Raw genomic sequence first — 19,921 nt, 5'->3', positions numbered from 1 at the left:
TAGCGTTCGAATCCACCATACACGGTCTCTGCTGCATGTAGAACTCGCACCCCTTACGCTCGGGGCTGCACCGAAGACCGAGAATTTCAGAACAATTTATCCGTGAGAAGAGGTGTTCGCGCTTATATCTATCTAGCAATTTGCTAATTAGAAATCTACTTCGTAACGCGTCGATTAGCTACGGCAATTTTCATCGGAGTGCCATCCGATGAAAAGGGCACTGCCATTCGAGCGCATAGGGTTGATAGGTGTAACCGTACCGTTCGGTCTTCGACCGATCAATGAAGTTGATTTTCCAGAGAATGCAGTTCCGTGGATCCGCGATCGAATTTTCGTAAGAACGGTATTTCGTTTAACGCTGAACCTACCATGAATTAAAAGTGACGAGTGTGCGATTGAATTTATTTAAACTTGCCAGAATTTTGATTGCAACGTTTCAATCAATTCGTAGGAAAGAGCATAATTTCAGCAATTTTAACCCTTAGGGGACCAGTTTACACACTGCCAAGTCCAGACTGTTTTTAGACGAAGAGAAACTTTTTACTGAACATTTTTGTATCAAATATAGAGAAGAGATATTCATTTTTTTAAATAAAACTTCGTCGATATATTTTCATCGAAACAATCGTGCCTATTCTCCCAATGTTCCTTGCCAGATTTTACGGTTTTATTGATTTCTGCCGCGTGTACGGCGGCATCGGAATATATAAATATAATAAAATAAATATATATAATAATATATAATATATATATATATATATATATATATATATATATATATATATATATATATTATTATATATATTTATTTTATCATATTTATATATTCCGATATATATATATATATATATATATAATATAATAAATATAAATAAATACAGAACGTGAAATCGGTCGTTTCGACCTGCGACGGTGGTAGGTTCAGCGTTAATGCCGGAGCAAACGATCGGGGGGGGGGGGGGGGGGCACTCTGTTCTGCCGATTGAAAAAGTTCAACCGGGTCGCGGCAACATTTCGGCCTGAATAATGCACGCAGCCCGCGTAGCAGACAGGAATTACGTATTCACGTTTAAAAGCGTACGTCATACTTGCGATGTACGTATACATAGAGAGCCGCGCGAAGGGCGCCGCAATGAAAAAGTAATTCAAGGTGGCGCGGCCCCGTGGTTCCGAGTAAACTTCAACTTCGTACGCACGCATTCGACGCTGCAATTACCGCTGTCCGAACTCTATTATTACCGGCCCGGCACACAACCCGCGATACCATCTCTAGCCTAAGAAAATAAATTTCTCACCCTCTCGGCAACGCGACTTCGACGACACCGAGCAGGATCTCCCGTGGCGCCGATCGAAACCCGCGTTTGTACCCATTTGTTGCCGCGTATCGTATCGCCGCTGCGTATCGTAATTACGTACGAATCCGTGAAGTACAACCTATACACTCGACGACGACGACGACAAGTGACAACGACGCGAAACAAACGGACGCGGACAGATTCGGGCATCGCGAATTCGAAATGCCACGGACGCGACGAAAATCGATGTCGGACATTCGAAAAAGAAAAAACTCGGCGAAAAAGTATAGAACGCGGACGCTACACAACACAGATCAATGGGAACGATCGCAGCGCTATATGCGTGTCACTATCTAAAATTATTGTCTCGGACTGCCGCCATTACCCATTCATGCGAACCGTCCGAGAGTTTGTTCCCCGTCAATGGCGCCGAAATCCAGCGGATTTCGAACGGAAACGGATCTACGATAGACGAGAGACGGAAACCCGAGTCCCAGGCATCCTCGATGCTCCTCGAATTCCACCGTCAGAAAATACCGCTACCGTTCAGAGTCATTGATCTCGCGAACGGATTTCGCGGTGTGCTTGATGCACCAACAGATTGCAGATGCACCCTAGCAGGATCTAACGCGACTACCGTTGGAGAACTACTCTCGAGAAAACGTCGCGGAAACGCGACGTCGGTGAAAGATTACGGAGAGTACGGACTCCTGTAAAGGAGGACCGTCGGCGCTGTCGTGCAAAATCCGCGAAAAATCGAGTCGAGGCTACTACGTCGGCCCGATGCATCGGGTTCGCGAACAGGGGAAACGTGTCGAATCCTTTGACACCGATGCACCGACCGAGAGAAAGCTGTCGCTGTGACGAAACGAGGCGCAACAACACCTATATAAACGGGAGGACGTCGGAGGACCGAGGATCTTCGCGATTCGCGGTGAATGGAATGGAGTTAGTCGCCGATGTCCGCTTACCTGGGTCATGACAGGGGTGGTATCTTCATGTTTCCAGCAGCGGAGGAGGCTCACAACAGCTGGTCGTCGATCGGCTGCTGGTATATCCTGGTTACGTGGGACGAGAACGACGGCACTGCGATGTTTCGCCAGCACTTCCACGCCATAACACGTCCGAAAACGCGCGACGGTTTACTCACATGACAGGCCGCGGCGGGTTGGAGGGGGGAGAGGGGCCGGGAGGACTCTCCAGGTGGATGTAATCGCAACGAGACCGCCGCCGCCTGAATTTGGCACCACGCGAGGAGCCAATCGCTTTTCTCTCGGTCTGTTTTAGGTTTTCTTTTCTCGTTTGTCTCTCTGCGGTTAGGTCACCGGGTGACGGTGCACGAGCTCCCTTCGACGGGTAAATCAGACTGTCCCTCCTCCGACAGCCCCGCTGACGACGGTGGCTGCGGGATTGTTGGGGGTTCGGCAGCGAACGAACCAGCCAGAACGAGGAAGAGGTTAACGGAGAAAGGTGCGACCCGAGCGAGACAGGGGACGAATGACTACGGTGGTACGTCACGTCGCGGCGCCACCGTCAACCATCCCCAGCATGATCAAAATTCGACTGATTGGGGGAGGACCAATACGGGGTGGCCCCAACGTTCCTAGTCGATTCGACGACGTCTGGAAATAATAAACAAACTGCGAGCTTAGACTGGTTCGAACGTGCCGCTCGGAACGTTCGTACACTTTTCGAATATTTATCTGGCTAAATGGGTCACCGACTAAATGTCTCATAAATAATATTAAATTAAGTATCGGCTTTTGTATTTCGATATCTTGCATTGTTGTACAACGATACGTATAGGATAACATTTATTTATATAAGTACTAATTTTTACGATTTAATCTATCTGAAGAAATGATAACAATTTATCGAGATCTCGGTATTTGAGGAAAACAATTTTGATCGCTTTATTGAGGAAGATTGTAATTATTAGTCTGAATTAATTAAAATAGATTCAGATCTATGTACTTCAGTTTTAATGACAAAGTCATGTGCTTTTGTAAACAATTCATGATAAAAGATTCAATATCATGTTCACTGATTGCGTTGTAAATAAAGACGGTAAAAAGGATAGAAACAATAGAAAAATATGTTATCTCGAAGAGACTGTACGATACCGAAGGGTTCGTTCAACCTTTGTTTGTTCCAATATTTCATGGACTCATGACGTTTTTGAATATGTAATGAAAATTGTAATATTGTATATTTAATAATTACGAAGTAATATTCTATACAGAGTCTACTGGCTCTAAACAAATAATTCAAAGACGTTAACTTCTTGCGATTTTAGACTATAGAAAATATTTACTATATCTGTAGAAAGTTCAAGATACATTCGCTGTCTATATTTATTCAAATGATGGATAATGTCTTGCACAAAAATTGTGAATATATCGAAGGTTAATATAAGGTTAAACAAATAATTTAAAGACGACAACTTCTTGCGGTTTTAGACTATAGAAAATATTTACTATACCTGTAGAAAGTTAAAGATACATTCGCTATCTATATTTGTTCAAATGATGGATAATGGTCTTGCACAAAAATTGTGAATTTATCAAAGGTTATGCATGTTCTTTACAAATAGCGGAGACTGTGCGACAATCTAAAGAAAATGATTCGATCGATAATAGCAATGTCAATCAAACGTTCAAATGTGACCGATAAGACTTATCGGTTGTATTCAAACTAAAATGGTCTGGCGCGCAGATTTTAACAAGTGCATATAAACAGAGGGCGCAACAGAGATCGTGACCAGTCTCGTTTCGTATAACGCAGTGATCTTGCCGTGATTCGTTAAAAGCAACGCATATATCACTCGAAAATCATAAAAACCATCGTTCTCATTTAGTATCGGCGCATTTCTGTTTAGTTTACAAATTGTTCACAACTTGAAGCATATTCGAAGTTCGTCAAATGTCCGAGAACGTTGTTTTAATTTGAATGTCACCGAGTTTTCAAAGTTTCGTCATTTGACAGATTTGAATCGGCCGTATAAAAGTGAGTAATGTTGTTTTAAAAATTATTTCTTTTTTTTTCTTAGTAGTTTTGAATATTTATTTATTTAAAGTCACGGTATACTAAAAAAAAAACACGAGAAACATCTTGTGTTGATACCGTGTATGTAATTCGAGAACGCGTACATTCTTGAACAATTTTAACGAAGGACAGAATACTTTCCCACTTTCTACGAAGAGTACAATTTCTCTTGAATAATGATCACGTTTGATACTGTAACAAGTCTACTAAATTGTTGGGTGAAAATGTAATCGAGATAAACGTTGCAACTGGTAGAGCTTATGAAATCGTGAAATCGAAAGTCAAACCGATTCAATTCGTGGCTGTTATAATTAACGCTACGTCGAATTGTATAGAAATTATCGAATGAACGAAAGGCATTGTAGCTCTTTGTCTTTTCACAGAGTAAAACAATTTCTCCGCGTATTAAATCGCAAATACATACATGTGTTTCAGCGACAGACGGTATCGTCAGTCGATAAAGAGATATCGGAATCTATTCCCGATCGATTTTTCCTTTCAGTTAGGTAATCGAAATGAAAGTATGGAAAGCAACGCTGTAAAACCGGTGTTGATCAAGAATCGAGCGCTTTGCTCGAGATACTCTTAATTTCTTACATTTCATTGATCTTTCCCCCAGATAACAGTTTAATGGAATCATTTAAATGAAAGTTGTCTGCAGATTCTAATTTTTACATGATGTCAATACGGAAAGCGGCGAGGATTGTTTTGCAGAACAATATTTACATAAAATAACGTTATCAAGCGAGATCGTATCATTTGCAAACGAATTGTAAGATCTCCCGTGACCTTGAACAATCGTGTCCGTCAATGAATCTACAGAAGCGTATAGAGTGTGCATAGAAAGTGAAAAGTTTGTAACAATTTAAGCTTAGCAAGTGATTGCATTGTAATTATATGTTATACCTGTATACATGATTTTTAACATCTTTTATATTGTACGTATACACTTCTGCATATCTTTTTGTAATTGTTTTCTTTGTTGATTATACTTTCGTCGCAGAGAAAAGTCGGTACACGAAGGTGTTTTATAATTTTGGCCAGAAAAAGTCGCTTTCCGGACGACTGTGGCGACGTGGTCGATCGCATTTCCGTCTCAGGAATGTCAAATTTATCGTGTGTCTGTCTCCTCGTTCACGGCTTGTTTATAAACACTTCCAATTATACATGAATGATCGTAATTTGAAAATTAACGATCAGCGAACGCGTCGAAAATTAATGATCCGTTCAGTGGATCACGGAGCATTACGCGGTAACTGATCTCTCTTCTTCGCGTTGCCATTTACGCCAGAAAGTGCAAATTGTGCATTGTTCTTCTGTTCAAACATTTGTATGGCATATTTGAAATAACCGCTCGATAAGACGGGAACACAGGATAATTCACCGAGTACGTATCACACTATTCTTCGTGTTGCCAGCTGTGGCAAATTAGTCAAATTGCACATACATATGTAACGCTGTTCTGTTCAACCATTTACGTGGCATATTTGAAATAACTGCTAGATAAACAGAGCACAAGATAATTCGCAGAGAGCAATGTAATTCTCCACCGTGTGTATTATTCGAGGGTAATCTTACACGTATCGCGGTGTACGAATATTTCGTAGCCGAAGAGACAAAGACGATATTCGCGGATAAAATGTGCTCGCGATTGTCTTTCGTAGGCGTAATTGTACCGTAATAGTTACACGGGCAATCAGCGCCTTGGTGTGCAGGCTCGTTCTCTGTACAAAAGGAAATCAATGCTCACACCAGCAACGACAGCGATTGTGTGTAAAAATGAAATGGGGCATTGGGTGAAAGTACTCTTGGCTTGGAGGTCTTATATCAGATCAGTCTGCCAAGAGCCGTGCAGGATGTGGATGGCAATTTTGCTCTGCTCCTAATGACCAGATCTCTGCCTGACTCCGACAGAGTCATACACACTTTTGTTAGAATTATCGTTTAACAAAATTATGATACCAGTGTCGTAGTACAACAACAGTCGGTTCAGTGTACGTGTGCAGTGAAAGGGATTAGTAAAACGAAACGTGGATTTTTGCAGAATGTTGCAGCTGGTATGGATATGGTGTTTGCTTGTGTCAGTGGCAGATTTGACATTGGCTCTTGATAATGGTCTTGTGAGAACGCCGCCCATGGGCTGGCTTGCCTGGGAACGATTTAGGTGCAACACAGATTGCAAAAATGATCCCGATAACTGTATCAGGTGAGAGTGTTAATTTTCAAATTTATCTTCTCACTTTCTTCAGCTTTCTACAATATTGATTCGAAGCTAGTTTATTTGGTAATCTTTCGTCGAAATTATAGTGTTATTATAGATTTTTAGAACTTACGAATGCTTGATAGTACAGCATGATTCTGTATGATAAAGTGAAACTTCATTAGCATCTCTGTTACATATCTCTAAATCTATTACTACCAACTCCAGTTGGTAGATGATTATCATGAAATGCAAAATTCAATTTCATTCTCAGAATGACCTATATAAAGGACAATGTAAAAAGTATATGAAAGTTTTGTCAGTTATTGTTTTTTAAGTAAAGGGATAATTAATCAAATCAAAAATATTTTTAGAAGAATCTATGAAACACAAGGATCTTTTATGTTGTGATTACATTGATGAATGTGGAAAAATACATTCTAAGAAAAATTTAAATGTTGTTCTTTCATAAGATGTTACTTAGAATAGAACTGACTAGCATTTGATTCAAATCAAGGATGCATGACATCAACAATGACACTTAATAAAATTATTTAGAGCTGTGACATAGTTGTTTCGTAAATTTCTATTGCAAAGCTTAAGAAAATAATTATTGTATGACAGAAGTTTAAAAATTACTTAAAACTCAATTTTTACATTTTATAGTGATCGGCTCTTTCGCACAATGGCAGACATTATTGTAGCAGAGGGCTATGCTGCTGTTGGATATGAGTATGTTAATGTTGATGACTGTTGGTTGGAAAAAGACAGAGATGTTGATGGTCAACTTGTACCAGATAGACAAAGATTTAAACATGGGATGAAAAGTCTTGCAAATTATGTATGTTCTTATAATTACCTTCAACATAGGATATTGATTTCCTAGACTCACAATTCTCTATTTTGGCTTTGTAGATTCATTCAAAGGGTCTTAAATTCGGGATTTATGAAGACTTTGGTAACTATACATGTGCTGGTTACCCTGGTATATTAGGATACTTAGAAATAGATGCACTCACTTTTGCATCTTGGGATGTTGATTATGTGAAACTAGATGGTTGTTATTCCCATCCATCTGAAATGGACAGAGGTACAGCTTAAATTATTATACATATAGTCAATTAGAAACAAATTCTACTTAACTCTCTGACTTTATCAAATAATTTTATCAAATATTTTAGGCTATCCTGAGTTTGGGTTTTATTTAAATCAAACAGGTCGGTCTATGGTCTATTCTTGTAGTTGGCCAGTCTATCAAATTTATGCTGGAATGCAGGTCGGTCTTTATAATACCATCTGTAGAATATTACATTAGAACAGTCTTTGAGAGTATATAAATTTCAGCCAAACTTTACTGCCATAACACAACATTGTAATCTTTGGAGGAATTTTGACGACATTCAAGATTCCTGGAACAGCCTAGAAACCATTATAGATTATTATGGAAACAATCAAGATGCGATTGTACCAAATGCGGGACCCGGTCACTGGAACGATCCCGACATGCTGATAATTGGTAACTTTGGTCTAAGTTACGAGCAAAGCAAAACACAAATGGCCTTGTGGGCCATTCTGGCGGCGCCTCTATTAATGTCCGTTGATTTACGAACTATCAGGCCCGAGTACAAAGCTATTTTACAGAATAGGAAAATTATTGCTGTGGATCAGGATCCACTGGGCATTCAGGGTCGACGTATCTACAAAGTTAGTTAATTAAATATTAGTAATAATGTAGTATGTGCATGAAAATTGAACAGTAGCGGGGAAATAGTGTGGGTTTCGGAATACGTTAGTAAGAGTTCTACTCTACTGTTTAGCATAAAGGCATTGAAATATGGGCGAGGCCGATAACTCCCATCTACCAGAATTACTACTCTTACGCCATAGCGTTTGTAAATAGGAGAACGGACGGCACACCGTCCGATGTATCTGTTACACTAAAGGAGCTTGGGCTCCAGTATCCTGGAGGATACAATGTGGAGGTATGCGTTTACGGAACAATCACGATTCTAAGATTTAATTAGATTAAAATAAAAACTGCCAAAATAATTCTGTTTCCAGGATTTATACGAAGATGTAAATTACGGCGTTCTGACGCCTCAAACGAAAATAAAAGTCAAAGTGAATCCATCCGGTGTTGTGATATTGCGATGCGACTTGCATTTAGAAGACGTTTTTGATACGAATCAATTTCAACAATTCTCGCCTTCGAATCAACTCTTTAAAGTCAGACAGAATTCGTTTAAGTGACACGAATTGAACAATTAAGAAATTTCTAATTGTAATTTACCATTTTTATTGTACTTGACTACACAATGTTACCATACTTTGTTAAGAAAGTAGAAAATAAAGAATTTTATAATCTATGAAAAGTTAATTCATTCAGAACATAGGCAATCTTGTTATGTACACTAATAGGCTGTTATCGTGTGGAATGTATTGAATCATTGTTTAGACAAACACCAGGCGTACGCGTTATCAAAAATACGTTGCCATGGCGAAATCTCGTATTTCACCCAATCTGCGGGTTTCCAAGGCCACTGCCACATTTGCGTACATCGTTCAGGATGTGGCATCATCGCGAGATGCCGTCCATCCGCGGAACAGATACCAGCAATACCATCTAAGGTAATACAAAATATTTGATACATAATTTCGTCAGATTCAAACACTGATTCCCTATCATCCGCATTGATATTTACACATAAATACACGAATTCTCACCTGTACTACCATTAGGATTAAGAGGATATTGTTCGGTTTGGTTGCCGTAATCATCAGTATACCTGATGGCCAGGCAATTATTGTTTTGAAGCTTCTTCAACGTATCATCGTTTCTGAAAGTAAATCTTCCCTCGCCATGTGCAACCCACACGCCTAATACGCTATTTTCCATTCCATTCAGCATTATGGATGGTGACTTATCAATTCTGACCGTACTCCACCGACACTCAAACCTCTCGGATAGATTATGATCTAAGAAAACCTCTGGTTCTTCAACATTACCTGCGTTAGAAGGAGGATATGATCAAGCGTGTTAATGAAATTCATGAATGTCGCAAGCACAAATTCCTTATGCTGGATACATTTTATTACTCAACAGAACATACCGGTTTCGTTTCCTATCCATCCCAACAGGGACATTAATTGACATCCGTTACAAACTCCTAAACTGAACGTGTCTTTACGAGAGATAAATGCTTCCAATTGCTTCTGTAAAGACGGATGGAAGAGGAGACTTGCTGCCCATCCCTTGGCTGAGCCCAAGACATCTGAAATTATAGATAAGTTTAAACCAATTATACTTAATGCAGTAGCAGTAATAATTTCCCTCTACAATAAATGAACAATGTACCGGCATAACTGAAGCCACCAGGAAAAATGACACCTTTGAACCTGTCAAATGTTACTTTGTTGTCTAATAAATCTTGCATTGCCACATCATAAACCTCAAAGCCGGCTTGCACCAAGGCTGCCGCCATTTCCCTATCGCCGTTTATGCCTTCTTCTCTTATCACGGCTACGGTGATCTTTGCTGTAGAATCGATAGAAACTATAAAATTTGCTGTGACGTAAGCAAATACTAGATAACAATTTTACGAACAAGTTAAAGTTTTATGAATCCTAACAGGTTTTACATCAGGGTTAAAGGACAACTTGTAAACTGGCGCAGCTCTATCTTTGAGTCCATCAAACTCTTGTAATGCACATTCCACATTTGTTTGACGACGTTCTAATTGGTAGCTAGTTTCTTCCCATAGAGACATCAAGGATAACACTGTCGAATCCAAGACAGTCCGATTTTGAACTTTGACATTTATCTAAGAACATAATGTGAAAGTAATTATAAATGCTCATATTAAAGATTTCGCATAAAATTTAGAGTAAATACTTTCGAAGTCATTCCAAACTTTTCAGATCGTCCAATTGAATATATAGGAGCATTAAATTGTTTGAACACATTTAACACGTGTTGGTAATTTTCTTCATCAACTTCCAATATCCAGCCCACTTCTTCGGCGAATAAAACTTCTATAGGTGTTCCAGATTTGTGGGAAATATTAACGTCCATTCCAGACATACCAGCAAAACACATTTCTAAAAGACACGTGATAAGTCCCCCATCGCTAACATCGTGTCCTGCCAATATTTTTTCCTCTGTAAATAGAAAAAAAGTATTTTTTTATATCTTCTCAATATAATGAAAGAAATATTAAAACATTATAATTCACCTGCAATCAACTGTTGCGTCGCTTTGAAAGCATTTTTCAATAAATCGGCATGTCTCATATCTGGAACATCGTTACCAAGTGATTTATACACCTGAGCTAAAGCCGTACCGCCGATTCGACTTTGTCCATTAGACAAGTCGACGAATAACAAGCTGCCATTCTTCCCTGTCGCAGGTGCTTTAAAGTCTGGCGTTACCACCTGCAATATGAAACTGTTAGTTGAATATAAAAACCTAGATAAAGATGTTTTAACTCTTACTTACATGTCGGATATCCGGACAAGGAGCATAACAAGAAACTACAAGTGTCCCTGGCGCTTTAACAACATCTTTACCAATTCGAGCAGCCATGCTAAGAGAATCTTTACCTCCGTCGATTGCAATGCCAAGTTCGTTCATCAATGAACACATAGCAGAACACGCATCGTATAGTGCAGCACCCTCTCCTGGTAATTTGGCAGCCCACATCCAATTACCGCTGCATTTAACATCCTATAGTGTGTAAACTTTAGTAAACAAAAAAGTTCAATTTACGTTGATACACCTAATACCTTTAAATCTGAGATTCGCGCGAATACTAAATTGCTTAAGGCCTCTGCCACGGTCATGCGAGCTCCAGCTGCTGCATTTACTAGACCCTTTATTGGCTGTTCTCCAATAGATGTAGCTATGCCAACCTACGAAGATTTGCATGAAAAAATATATTGCTAATGATACTATTTATTAACAAATTATTTCTCCGTTTACCGTTGAGAAGTAAGAGACTGCAGTTACAGCAACATCGGCAAGAGGAGTATGCAGAGGACCAACGCATTGTTGCTGCGCTATCAATCCAGTTACACAACGGTCAACCTTATTAGTTAAATATCGTTTGCTGCCAACTGAAGGCAAACGCAAGACTCTTTCCAAAGCAGATTGTACGGTCAAATCTGTTGGAAGTGACAAAGAAGGTAGTTGTATGTTTCGCCTCTGAAAGTTGAACGTCTGCGAAACCAAAAAATTATGTTTAGTTTCAACTTTATCACAAATTAATATGTTCTTTGATATTTCTGCACGTTTACCTTACGCGGCATTTTCCCGAGTACCAATTCTAAATCTAAATCCACCGGATGTCTCTTCTCATCCTTATAATTTTCATTTAGATACTTTGATACGTTACAATCGATTTCTTCAGAAAGAATGACCTTTCCATTTCCGGTAACAGTTCCTACGAAGTTGATAGGACATTTCTCTCTAGCTGCTATTTCCTTGAGTAAGCCAGCATCTTCAGGTTTACATAGAATTGCATCATTCTCTTGATACTCAGCACCCCATAATTCCAAAGTACTGATGCTTGGATCACCTAGCTCAAATTTCTTGGTGAAGATAACAGCGCCAGCAGGTTCTACCAATTCCTTTAGAACGTTGCCTAATAGTATTTGAAACATACAATGATTTAATTGTCTTATCATTATGATATAATTATATGAAAATAATACTCACCATTCCCTCCCGCTCCTTGATCATGTATACTGAGTATTGGATTCTTTTGTCTCATTTCTGTACATGCACGAACCACTCTGTTCAGTTTCTGCTCCATTTCCGGATCACCCCTTTGGACTGCTCCAAAATCGAGTTCTGATTTATTATCGCCTTGTACCTAATAACTCTGAATTATTTAGTTGAACACAGAAAGAATGATGTTAATGAATGATCGTAATCAAAATACTTCGATGGAACTGGCTGAGCCACCTCCCACGCCGATTCTGTATACAGGACCACCAATTTTTATTACTTCCATACCTAAAATAATTAATCTTCAATTGTTATGCATTGCATTCGCTTATCTTTAACCCAGACCTTTTGCTGGTGCAACTTTCTGTGACATATCAGTGTCCATTGTACCCAAGCCTCCGCTAAACATTATGGGTTTAATCCATTCACGACGTTCCCGAATATTATCTATCATTCCAAAAGAACGAGCAAATCCTGTTATTAGTGGTTCTCCAAATTTGTTGCCGTAATCGGATGCACCGTTACTAGCTTCAACTATAATCTCTAATGGACTAGCCATGTTGCTAGGGTATGGAACATCTTTCTCTTCCCATGGCAAGTCGTACCCTGCCAAATAAATAAAATGGTTGGTAAGAACAATAATCATTTTTCGGCATCCACAAATTTAAAAAAAAAAGATAAAACGAACCTGGGATATGTAAATTTCCAACAGAATAACCAGCAGTTCCAGCAATATAATATCCTCCTCTGCCAATGCCTTGAATATCTCTGAGTCTGCCTCCAGTTCCAGTTGTAGCACCACTGCAAATTACAATTTAGTGTAATTACAAATAAGAAATTAGTCAGTATTACTTACCTAAATGGAGCAACACCAGTTGGAAAGTTGTGAGTTTCAGCGGTAAATATGAGATCTTGAGTAACATTTTCTAAGTGGAAAAAGCTACATTTGTTAGTCAAAGTAGGTCTTAATGTCTTGACTTGATATCCCTTGATTGCACTACTGTTGTCACTAAACTTAATTGTGTTATTCGGATTCGAGTGTTTTTGTGTCTCTATAATCATATCAAGTAATGATTTCTTCATCTCTTCATTGTCAATAACTACGTATCCTTTAAAAAACCAATGACGACTATGCTCGCTATTAGATTGCGCTAAATCGAAACATTCGACACTGGTCGGATTTCGTTTCAATTTATTAAGAAACAGGTCTGTATAAAAATCTAAATCCCAGTTATCGAATGCCAAACCTACATAAAAAATAAAATGAGTTTTATCTTGAATAATATATTGTTGTATTTTATTTTAGATATGTACCTAATTTTGAATTAACTTCCTCCAATGCTTTTCGTCCACCTTTGAGGACATCCACTTCAAACCAGTCATCAGGTCTAAAACCATGATCAAATGTTTCTATCGGTTGCATGTACCTACATTGAGTCATTTTATCATGTAATGTCTCTGCTATCTGTACAAAAATATAAAATTATAAATACTGCTTCATTTGTATTTTAAATGACGAATTTAATACATACAGTATCTTCCAAGATTTTATCAAGTTTTCCATTATGTTTGATGCAGTATCTAATAGTTGCTTCAATTCTTATTATCTTATGCAGGTTGACAGACTTACAAATTGATACAGCATTGCTGGAGAATGCAGTGGAAAAATTCAATCTGTAAAAACATGAGATATTAGTTATTTATATTATACTATTAATAATAATTATTTATCTAATGGTTTGCTTTACCTTGGACCAATTTCAATAACTAAGCTACCATCCGATTTATGATCAAATACACTCTCACTCTTTAGGCAATGTTTCTCGAATGGAGGAATAAGAATCCATTTTAATAGTTTCAATTCTTCATCACTTAAAGACTCCTTAGTTTCAACATAGTAGCACAATTCTGTCTCCAGTCCAATTATTGACTTAGATAATAGAACCAGACTGTTGAATTGGTTTCTCAGATGTCCGGATCTCAACCCAGATGATTTGTAAAATTTTATGATACCCATTGTCTATGAACAAAAAATTACAAATAAAAGAAACACAAAAGAAAATAAAGTGTAGAAAGAACACAGTACAGTGATGCAGATCGACCATAACAATCGACCCCCCTGGTATAGAATTAAATGGAATCAGTGTGCTATCTTTATTTATCAGTGTGGTAATTGCAAAATAGAACACCCATGTTATTTCAAAACTAAACAGAGTTTAAGTTTAGGTCAAATGGACATCTTGCTCAATGATATTCTTATCTGTCTGAGATTATGTGTGGTGTGTCTTCACATTTTACTGTGATTGTAAGCATCTTTTTGATGCATCTGTTCTTAATTATTGGTTGTATGAATACAGGCTTAATATATATATTAATAAGAATAAATTAAATTTTATTAGAGATATATTTATGGCTTTCATATTTCAAACTTGATTAATATACATGTGAATTTACAGAATAAAAATTCATCTCTTGTTAACAAAATCTGCAACTTTACTTTGAGACTTAATTTAAATATATGTATGTATATGTATGTACATATGTATACCGTATACTAAGTGCAAAAACAAATCTTTTTTTAATGATTTAAGACAAGTTTATTTATTATATAACGAGTATACATAGTAACTTACAGTATCATCTGCACGTATATACAATCTCAAAACTTTGTATGCTTTTAATTATTCCACGCAACAGGTTCTTTTAGTTACCACGTTCAACTGTATGACACATAACCTTCCTGTTTCCTACCACGTGCTTTTAGGTTTATCAACAAAAAATTGTTACATGCGAACAAACATTGTTTCTGTAGAAATTACGTCAAGATTTATGAATTAATTTATTAGATCGCATATTAATAATTCTCTCAATTCATTCGTAATTCTGTTAATTTCTTTGATCATAAAAAGTAATACATGATTTACAGTCTTAACAAACATATTTATATAATACTTATGTAAAATAGCAAATAGTTTACTTAAATACATCGTTTCGTTATAAAAATTTTTACTATCTAAATCGCTTATCTGAGGAAATCATAATTGTTAACATCTTCAAATTGTTGATTCTGTGAATTACCAGGTGCCATAGGCCTAGTTGGCATTTGTCCTCTGGCAGCAACAATTTGTTGTTGTAGTCCAAGTACTTGCCTGTATGGTGGTTGTGGCTATAGAAAAGAATTAATATATGTAAACAAATTAATTATCTAATGGTTTAAATCAATTGTACGTTGTCATACTTGTTGTAATAAATGTCTGAGACCCATATTTGAACCAGGGCGCATCAATCTTGGCGCGTTTGCCTGTTGATTGGCCATACCGACAGGATTAAGAGCTCTTTGCGCTTGCTGAGCCTATAACAAAATCTTTGTTCAGTTTCTTCTAATTGCAAGTAAAATATACAATGAAACAATCTTTCACAATCAAAGCGCTTCACCTCTAACTGTTGTTTATACTGCATTTCTTGCTGTTGTGCTACTTCCAAATTTTGTTGAATCTATAAATGAAATTTATGTACATAATATCAGAGTTCAATACTTTTTGTTAATATGATTTTAGCATTTTTCATATTTACATTTACTTCTAACTGAGACTTATATTGTGCTTCCTGTTGCTGTGCAGCTTCTAGCGTTTGCCTCAAATGTTGGATTTTCAACAGGTTCTGACGCCTAGCTATTTCCAAGTCATCGAACGGTGGTCTCTGTTGGCCTATCATTGTGCCAGAAGGTTGTGCAACTTGAGGTCCAGTTATTTGCCCGGTCTGCTAATATATTAATCATACAGTTTTTTATCCAACTAATGTCATTTTTATTGTGCTATTCACCTGCATACTAATTTGGCTTTGTGGTCCAACGGACGATGTCAATGTTTGTTGTGCAGCGTTAGTGGGGACAACATTTTGAGTTATTTGACCTCCTCCCATTGCCATAGTGTTTGTTTGAGACATAAGAATGCCACCTTGCGATGTGCCCGTGGTTGGCATGGGTCCAGTTATCGCATTTCCTTGTGCAGGACCAGCCTATGATATTTAATTAACACATGTCTATTTCTGGAAATCGTTAATTGACCATATCAAAATGTAGACTAACTTGTCCTTGTCTCATGGAAGCGTGAGTCGTTTTCTGTTGCTGAATTACTTTTCGAAGACGGTCCACAAAACCTGACTGATCGTTTGGAATAAATCCTAAATATGTTCTTTTTTCAGTCGTGTACAGGAGAATAAGTACTTTTATGTCGCAAGTCGATGGTGGCGCAGGAAAGGTGAAGTGAACACAACCTGCCTGTAATTTGACTGCTATTTCGATGTCTGATCAAATTAATATATTTTATAAAAATGTATATGGGATACTAACAAATCCGGAGCTCATAACTTTAGTCAAGGATTCTAGTGCCTCGCATTGTGCTGGATGGAACAAAACGGACTTAGAATTAGTCAGATAAGATCCACCAATGCTGCTTATCAAACGTCTAGGCATCAGTTGCATAAGGAGCTTTTGCGGCCAGGTGTCGGCTTTTCTATAAACCAATCGAGAATATTAACCTGACAAAAATGCTTATAGCATAGCTATTTATTCCCAGAAGGGACTTACAATTCTGGATCGCCGTCTTCAGAATTTGCAGAAACATGACAAGGTAGATGTCTGATCTGTTTTTGCGTATCCGCAGATGCTTTAGCTTTCTCAACCCACTCGATCATGCCGTGCCATATCGTATGTCTTTCTCTTGGTGCTGAAATCTGTGGGCCAGCTACAGGTCCACTACTTATATTACCCTAGAACAGTCACATACTTATAAAAGATTCTCCAATTAAAATGAATAAAAAAAAATCATGCAAGATACTCTTTAAAAAACTACCTGTGCTTGAGAATGTAGCACTTGCTGCTGCTGAGTAACCGACGATACCGATGCCTGTATTTGCGAAGTAGTAACTGTTTGTGGAACTTGAGTAGGCACGGATTGACTAACGCATGATACTGTAAGTTGCGGCGTGCCCTGCCCATGATTTTGTTGGGCCGACATAGGCATCGAAGACTGTTGTTGCACATTTTGCTGTTGCTGTTGTTGCTGCTGCAATTGCATCGTGAATCTCACTTGCTGATGCTGCTGTTGTGTAAGTTGCTGTTGTTGTTGCTGCTGCTGCTGCGCATTGGCAGCCATAACGTTGGTGTTGGCTACTGAAAGTGCATGCAACATGTGAGTACTATGAAGAACTGAAAAGAAGTAAGAAGATCGAATTTTTAACACGAATAATATAAAATGATCCTATATGCTGTGATACTGTCTACAATTACTGGCGATAATAATTAATACTACATCAAATAAATACGTTAATTATATTGCAAATCAGCTAAGCACTTTTCTACTGACTAAATTTATTAAAAGTTTGAATCCATTATTACCGTCCATTCTTTGACCAAATGGTGTTACATTAAGACCCAACGAAGGAGGCTGATTTAACTGTGCTATCAAGGCACTGCTCTGAGGATTCGCGGCTCCAGTGTTTCCTAGTGTCACAAAAGGTCTCCATCTTGGGCCTGTTCTTGTTTGTGCTGGTGGGTGATAAGTTGGTGGAGCGGATATTTGAGGATTGTAGGGTGGTCTTCCAGTACTCATAACAGTCGGAATTGGTACCACCGTTTGATGAACTGGAGCAATATTTTGGGGCGTTTGATTTCTGAATGGAGGACCTTGTGACTGGGTTGGCTGAGCAATATTTTGTTGAACTTGATTCGTATTTGGACTGTCATTGCTTTGCAATGGGCTCAACGGAATTTGTGCAGCTGTGCCCAGATTGTTATGAACAGCACCGCCAATTGGAGGACTAACAGGCCTTTCTTTCAAATTGTAATTACATAGCAGCACCAAATGTCGTGGATCTTTAGCATAATTTTTAGTTTGCGACGACTGTAGGTCACCTCCAGCTTTTTCGAACATTTTAAACAGTGCGGGTATTTTTCTTGGTGATAATATTGAAAGATTAATGTTCCTCTGTAACGAGAAAATATTGCTATAGATCTATGATACAATTTGTATATTGAAATTATTTGTATTTGTGTACCTCTTGATACAAAGTAGCCACCTGCTCTATGGTATGGCCAGCAAATTTATACGACTCTTGTATGACCGTCTGATAAGGAGGAGAATTACAAATCAGAATACAATGTTTCTGTGATGCTGTATTCGGTTCACGTCGTAACTGTAAGTCCTCGAAGCATTGCAATCCAGTAGCAAGACCTTCTCCAATATTTGCATACGACTCACCTTTCCCACCAACCATCCTATTCAATTATAAAAGACCTCATATAAACAGAGAAACTATTACATAACAAATTGCATTACTTACTCTAACTTATCAAGAACAAGTTGTAACTTGTGAGGATTGGCATACGGCCCAAAAGTTTCTGTACATGGTGCTGGCAAACAGTCGGCAGCATGGTATATCACTATACCATACAATGTTGAACTATTCTAAAGAGAAATAGAAACAACTTATTAATAGTCATCAAATTTAATACAAATTACATTGATATTTATCAGATGTAATTATATATTCTGCAATAAGATAATGAACCATTTATTATTTTACCTCGGACACATATTCCCTATCTTCGATGGGACCTTGATTGAAATATCTGTAAAATACAAAAATTGCAGATGAATAAATGTGAAATAAGCAAAAGGACCCTATTTTATGAAACAAAGCATAAAAATACAAATATGTAACTTAGAACATACTCGAGCGTTGGACCCACATAATTAGTTCTGAGATCATTAAGATAGGCTCCATTTACAGCTGTGCCTTCAATGACAAATATTACATCTGCCTGCGTTCCATGTTCCGTAGGACCAGCCACCATTTTTGTTATATTATCTGCCAGAATATGAAAAATATGTAAAAATATGTAAATGTTAATAGACGTACTTACTCTTGGCAAGAGTCGGATTATTAATGCTTCTAATATGAAAGATACAAAAAAATAAAAATTTTACAGTATTTTTGATACAAACGTTTACAATCTAATAAAAATGAATTGGACTTGCTTAGAATTTACATCAGACTGCTCGTAAATTATACTACAAAGTATGTGTTTGAGAGCAGTTAAAAGTGACAGCTGATATTTGTCTATGCAAACAATACCACTACTTTGTAGGTTAAAGACATTCTTAACAATTCCACAAAATTACTAATTACCACAATTGCATTAAATCGTCAACCAAACACAAAACGATGCTTAACAATCATTAAATGATTTATTAACAGTAAATATTACGCAGTGAAAACATTTATAACATGAAAGTATCGAAGTTGGTTTTGTGTTTCTAAATTCTCTCTACGTGACGCTACTGTTTGGCAAACAGTTTGGGCATTTTGCCACTGACTAATTGGCGCTGTACAGTAACTAAATAAAGCTTCTTGATTCTGCCACTAGCACCGCCACTATCGTAGAAAAAGAAACAGAAAATAAGAATTTAAAGATTCTATTATAAATTACTAAATTACTATTAGAAGTAGTATGGACATTTGTACTAATTGCGTACAAATTGTATTAATCAGAAATACGTTAATTCACGCGCAGGAAAGTACCTGTCGGACTCACTGCAGACCGCCACCATCGAGCCCTAGGACATCAGTTGTCTTTAGTTGTTAGACTAGATT

The 19,921-nt window shown here is 37.7% G+C and overlaps 4 protein-coding genes across 15 annotated transcripts in view; 1 reads left to right on the top strand and 3 right to left on the bottom strand.

Moving 5' to 3' along the window:
• Positions 1-2,922, bottom strand: part of fid (class I SAM-dependent methyltransferase fire dancer) — a 45,179-nt gene extending 42,257 nt beyond the window's left edge. The window contains exon 1 of one of the 3 annotated variants that reach the window (XM_033470480.2): positions 2,267-2,922. The gene's annotated coding sequence lies outside the window, so the exon portion shown is untranslated. Of the gene's footprint in view, positions 1-1,295; positions 1,429-2,266 lie in introns of those variants that run through there. The other 2 variants (XM_033470476.2, XM_076522496.1) reach the window with 2 other exon arrangements.
• Positions 2,923-4,060: 1,138 nt separating this feature from the next.
• On the top strand, positions 4,061-8,912 carry LOC117220488 (alpha-N-acetylgalactosaminidase). Of its 3 annotated transcripts, none has more exons than XM_076522508.1 (8): positions 4,061-4,301; positions 6,385-6,546; positions 7,207-7,381; positions 7,456-7,630; positions 7,722-7,816; positions 7,885-8,244; positions 8,358-8,522; positions 8,602-8,912. In XM_076522508.1, exons 2-8 carry the CDS (start codon positions 6,386-6,388, stop codon positions 8,788-8,790), a joined length of 1,320 nt encoding a protein of 439 aa, XP_076378623.1. In that variant the 5' UTR covers positions 4,061-4,301; position 6,385; the 3' UTR covers positions 8,791-8,912. The 3 variants fall into 3 exon arrangements, with proteins under 3 accessions (XP_076378623.1, XP_076378626.1, XP_076378625.1); XM_076522511.1 differs by lacking the exon at positions 4,061-4,301 and adding an exon at positions 5,260-5,278; XM_076522510.1 differs by lacking the exon at positions 4,061-4,301 and adding an exon at positions 5,383-5,727.
• On the bottom strand, positions 8,813-15,016 carry Pfas (phosphoribosylformylglycinamidine synthase). Of its 2 annotated transcripts, none has more exons than XM_076522495.1 (20): positions 14,899-15,016; positions 14,014-14,285; positions 13,798-13,939; positions 13,580-13,730; positions 13,122-13,512; positions 12,954-13,066; positions 12,611-12,871; positions 12,480-12,553; positions 12,254-12,410; positions 11,833-12,179; positions 11,519-11,755; positions 11,323-11,448; positions 11,036-11,263; positions 10,773-10,971; positions 10,433-10,698; positions 10,145-10,361; positions 9,896-10,075; positions 9,651-9,812; positions 9,265-9,546; positions 8,813-9,163 (listed from the first exon to the last, which is right to left on the bottom strand). In XM_076522495.1, the coding sequence occupies exons 2-20, from the start codon at positions 14,280-14,282 to the stop codon at positions 8,985-8,987; spliced, it is 3,981 nt and encodes a 1,326-aa protein (XP_076378610.1). In that variant the 5' UTR covers positions 14,283-14,285; positions 14,899-15,016; the 3' UTR covers positions 8,813-8,984. The 2 variants fall into 2 exon arrangements, with proteins under 2 accessions (XP_076378610.1, XP_076378609.1); XM_076522494.1 differs by lacking the exon at positions 14,899-15,016 and adding an exon at positions 14,352-14,449.
• A 119-nt stretch (positions 15,017-15,135) lies between these two features.
• On the bottom strand, positions 15,136-19,868 carry LOC143258733 (mediator of RNA polymerase II transcription subunit 25). 7 transcript variants are annotated; one of them, XM_076522498.1, is made up of 15 exons: positions 19,850-19,868; positions 19,000-19,135; positions 18,851-18,896; positions 18,608-18,732; positions 18,323-18,542; positions 17,664-18,252; positions 17,119-17,474; positions 16,854-17,035; positions 16,617-16,779; positions 16,353-16,544; positions 16,088-16,282; positions 15,839-16,027; positions 15,701-15,760; positions 15,504-15,617; positions 15,136-15,431 (listed from the first exon to the last, which is right to left on the bottom strand). In XM_076522498.1, the coding sequence occupies exons 2-15, from the start codon at positions 19,119-19,121 to the stop codon at positions 15,288-15,290; spliced, it is 2,697 nt and encodes an 898-aa protein (XP_076378613.1). In that variant the 5' UTR covers positions 19,122-19,135; positions 19,850-19,868; the 3' UTR covers positions 15,136-15,287. The 7 variants fall into 7 exon arrangements, with proteins under 7 accessions (XP_076378613.1, XP_076378612.1, XP_076378614.1 ...); XM_076522497.1 differs by lacking the exon at positions 19,850-19,868 and adding an exon at positions 19,457-19,616; XM_076522499.1 differs by lacking the exon at positions 19,850-19,868 and adding an exon at positions 19,457-19,616 and having other exon boundaries at positions 15,839-16,024.
• Between the last annotated feature and the right edge of the window lie 53 nt (positions 19,869-19,921).

The sequence above is a fragment of the Megalopta genalis genome, chromosome 5 (genome assembly GCF_051020955.1).
Source record: "Megalopta genalis isolate 19385.01 chromosome 5, iyMegGena1_principal, whole genome shotgun sequence".
Classification (NCBI taxonomy): domain Eukaryota; kingdom Metazoa; phylum Arthropoda; class Insecta; order Hymenoptera; family Halictidae; genus Megalopta; species Megalopta genalis.
This window is presented reverse-complemented; position numbering and strand designations above follow the sequence as displayed.